The following is a 1,723-nucleotide window of genomic DNA, read 5'->3' as shown; positions in this document are numbered from 1 at the left end:
ACACATGCAGGATATCGGGTGCAGGATCTTAGTGACTCCTCGCACAGCGCATTATACACGGACAATGCACTTACATGCACCAGGAAGAAGAAGGTGAACTCCGGGGACCTGAGCAGGGAAGCGACACATGCAGGATATCAGGCACAGGATCTTAGTGACTCCCTGCACAGCGCATTATACATGGACAATGCACTTACATGCACCAGGAAGAAGAAGGTGAACTCCAGGGACCTGAGCGGGGAAGTGACACATGCAGGATATTGGGTGCACGATCTTAGTGACTCCCCGCACAGCGCATTATACACGGACAATGCACTTACATGCACCAGGAAGAAGAAGGTGAACTCCAGGGACCTGAGCGGGGAAGCGACACATGCAGGATCTTAGTGATTCCTCGCCGAGTTACTTCATCTTCATCGGACCGTCCAGACCGGGAATCGCAACAGGCCCGGGAAAGTAAATGTGCCCCATTGTGTACCCCAAGTGCAGATGTCATGATAACTGAAGGGGGTATTGGCTTGCCTCCTCCTAGTTGCCCTCTCGTCTGGCTTGCCACTCACAGCTGCCCCCTGCCCCTCACGTGGCTCTCCATTCCCGGACACCCTGCTCTCATATCTCGGGCTGCCAACTCGCCTGTCTCGGCACCCCCGGCTGCCCCCTCGCCTGTCTCGGCACCCCCGGCTGCCCCCTCGCCTGTCTCGGCACCCCCGGCTGCCCCCTCGCCTGTCTCGGCACCCCCGGCTGCCCCCTCACCTGTCTCTCTATCTCTGGCCGCCCCTCATTAGACGCCAGAGCAACTCACCAGAGGATCCACCGACTTCACTGCTGGTCTGAGAATGAAGTTGGCATCTTGTGGTAACATGACGGGTTTAGAAGGGATGGGCACAGCCGGCCGGCGCTGGGAGGGAGGACTTGGTGCCAACTGCTACCGTTTATGCACAAAACAAAAGAAAACTGTAAAATGCCCCAAAACGCTGCAAACCACTGCACCCCACACTATGGCCGCCAACCCACACTGCACCCCACACTGCAACCGCCAACCCACGCTGCACCCCACACTATGGCCACCAGCCCACACTGCACCCCACACTGCAACCGCCAACCCATGCTGCACCCCACACTATGGCCGCCAGCCCACACTGCAACCGCCAACCCACCCTGCACCCCACACTGCAACCGCCAACCCACCCTGCACCCCACACTATGGCCACCAGCCCACACTGCACCCCACACTATGGCCGCCAGCCCACACTGCACCCCACACTATGGCCGCCAGCCCACACTGCACCCCACACTATGGCCGCCAGCCCACACTGCACCCCACACTATGGCCGCCAGCCCACACTGCACCCCACACTATGGCCGCCAGCCCACACTGCACCCCACACTATGGCCGCCAGCCCACACTGCACCCCACACTATGGCCGCCAGCCCACACTGCACCCCACACTATGGCCGCCAGCCCACACTGCACCCCACACTATGGCCGCCAGCCCACACTGCACCCCACACTATGGCCGCCAGCCCACACTGCACCCCACACTATGGCCGGTAGCCCACACTGCACCCCACACATACCAGGGGATTGCCGGAGGAGGACGAGATCTTACTGACATTAGAGGTGTTCCTGACAACCTGCAGAAAGTCAAAGAAACAATGACCCCCCTCTTCTTATAGCTGAAGGGTCCACTACCTGTATGACCCCCCCAATTCTCACTTGTGG

General features: G+C 59.8%; 1 protein-coding gene across 1 annotated transcript in view; it reads right to left on the bottom strand.

Annotated features, from left to right (window-relative positions):
* Window positions 1-758: 758 nt before the first annotated feature.
* The window catches only part of LOC140111357 (harmonin-like), a gene marked incomplete at its 5' end in the record, with an annotated part of 48,783 nt that continues 47,818 nt past the window's right edge, over window positions 759-1,723 (bottom strand). Inside the window, 2 exons of the mRNA XM_072132367.1 lie at window positions 759-925; window positions 1,579-1,635. Of these exons, the coding sequence (XP_071988468.1) occupies window positions 782-925; window positions 1,579-1,635 (201 nt within the window). The remainder of the gene's footprint in view (window positions 926-1,578; window positions 1,636-1,723) is intronic.

The sequence above is a fragment of the Engystomops pustulosus genome, unplaced genomic scaffold (genome assembly GCF_040894005.1).
Source record: "Engystomops pustulosus unplaced genomic scaffold, aEngPut4.maternal MAT_SCAFFOLD_434, whole genome shotgun sequence".
NCBI classification, from domain to species: Eukaryota; Metazoa; Chordata; class Amphibia; order Anura; family Leptodactylidae; genus Engystomops; species Engystomops pustulosus.
This window is presented reverse-complemented; position numbering and strand designations above follow the sequence as displayed.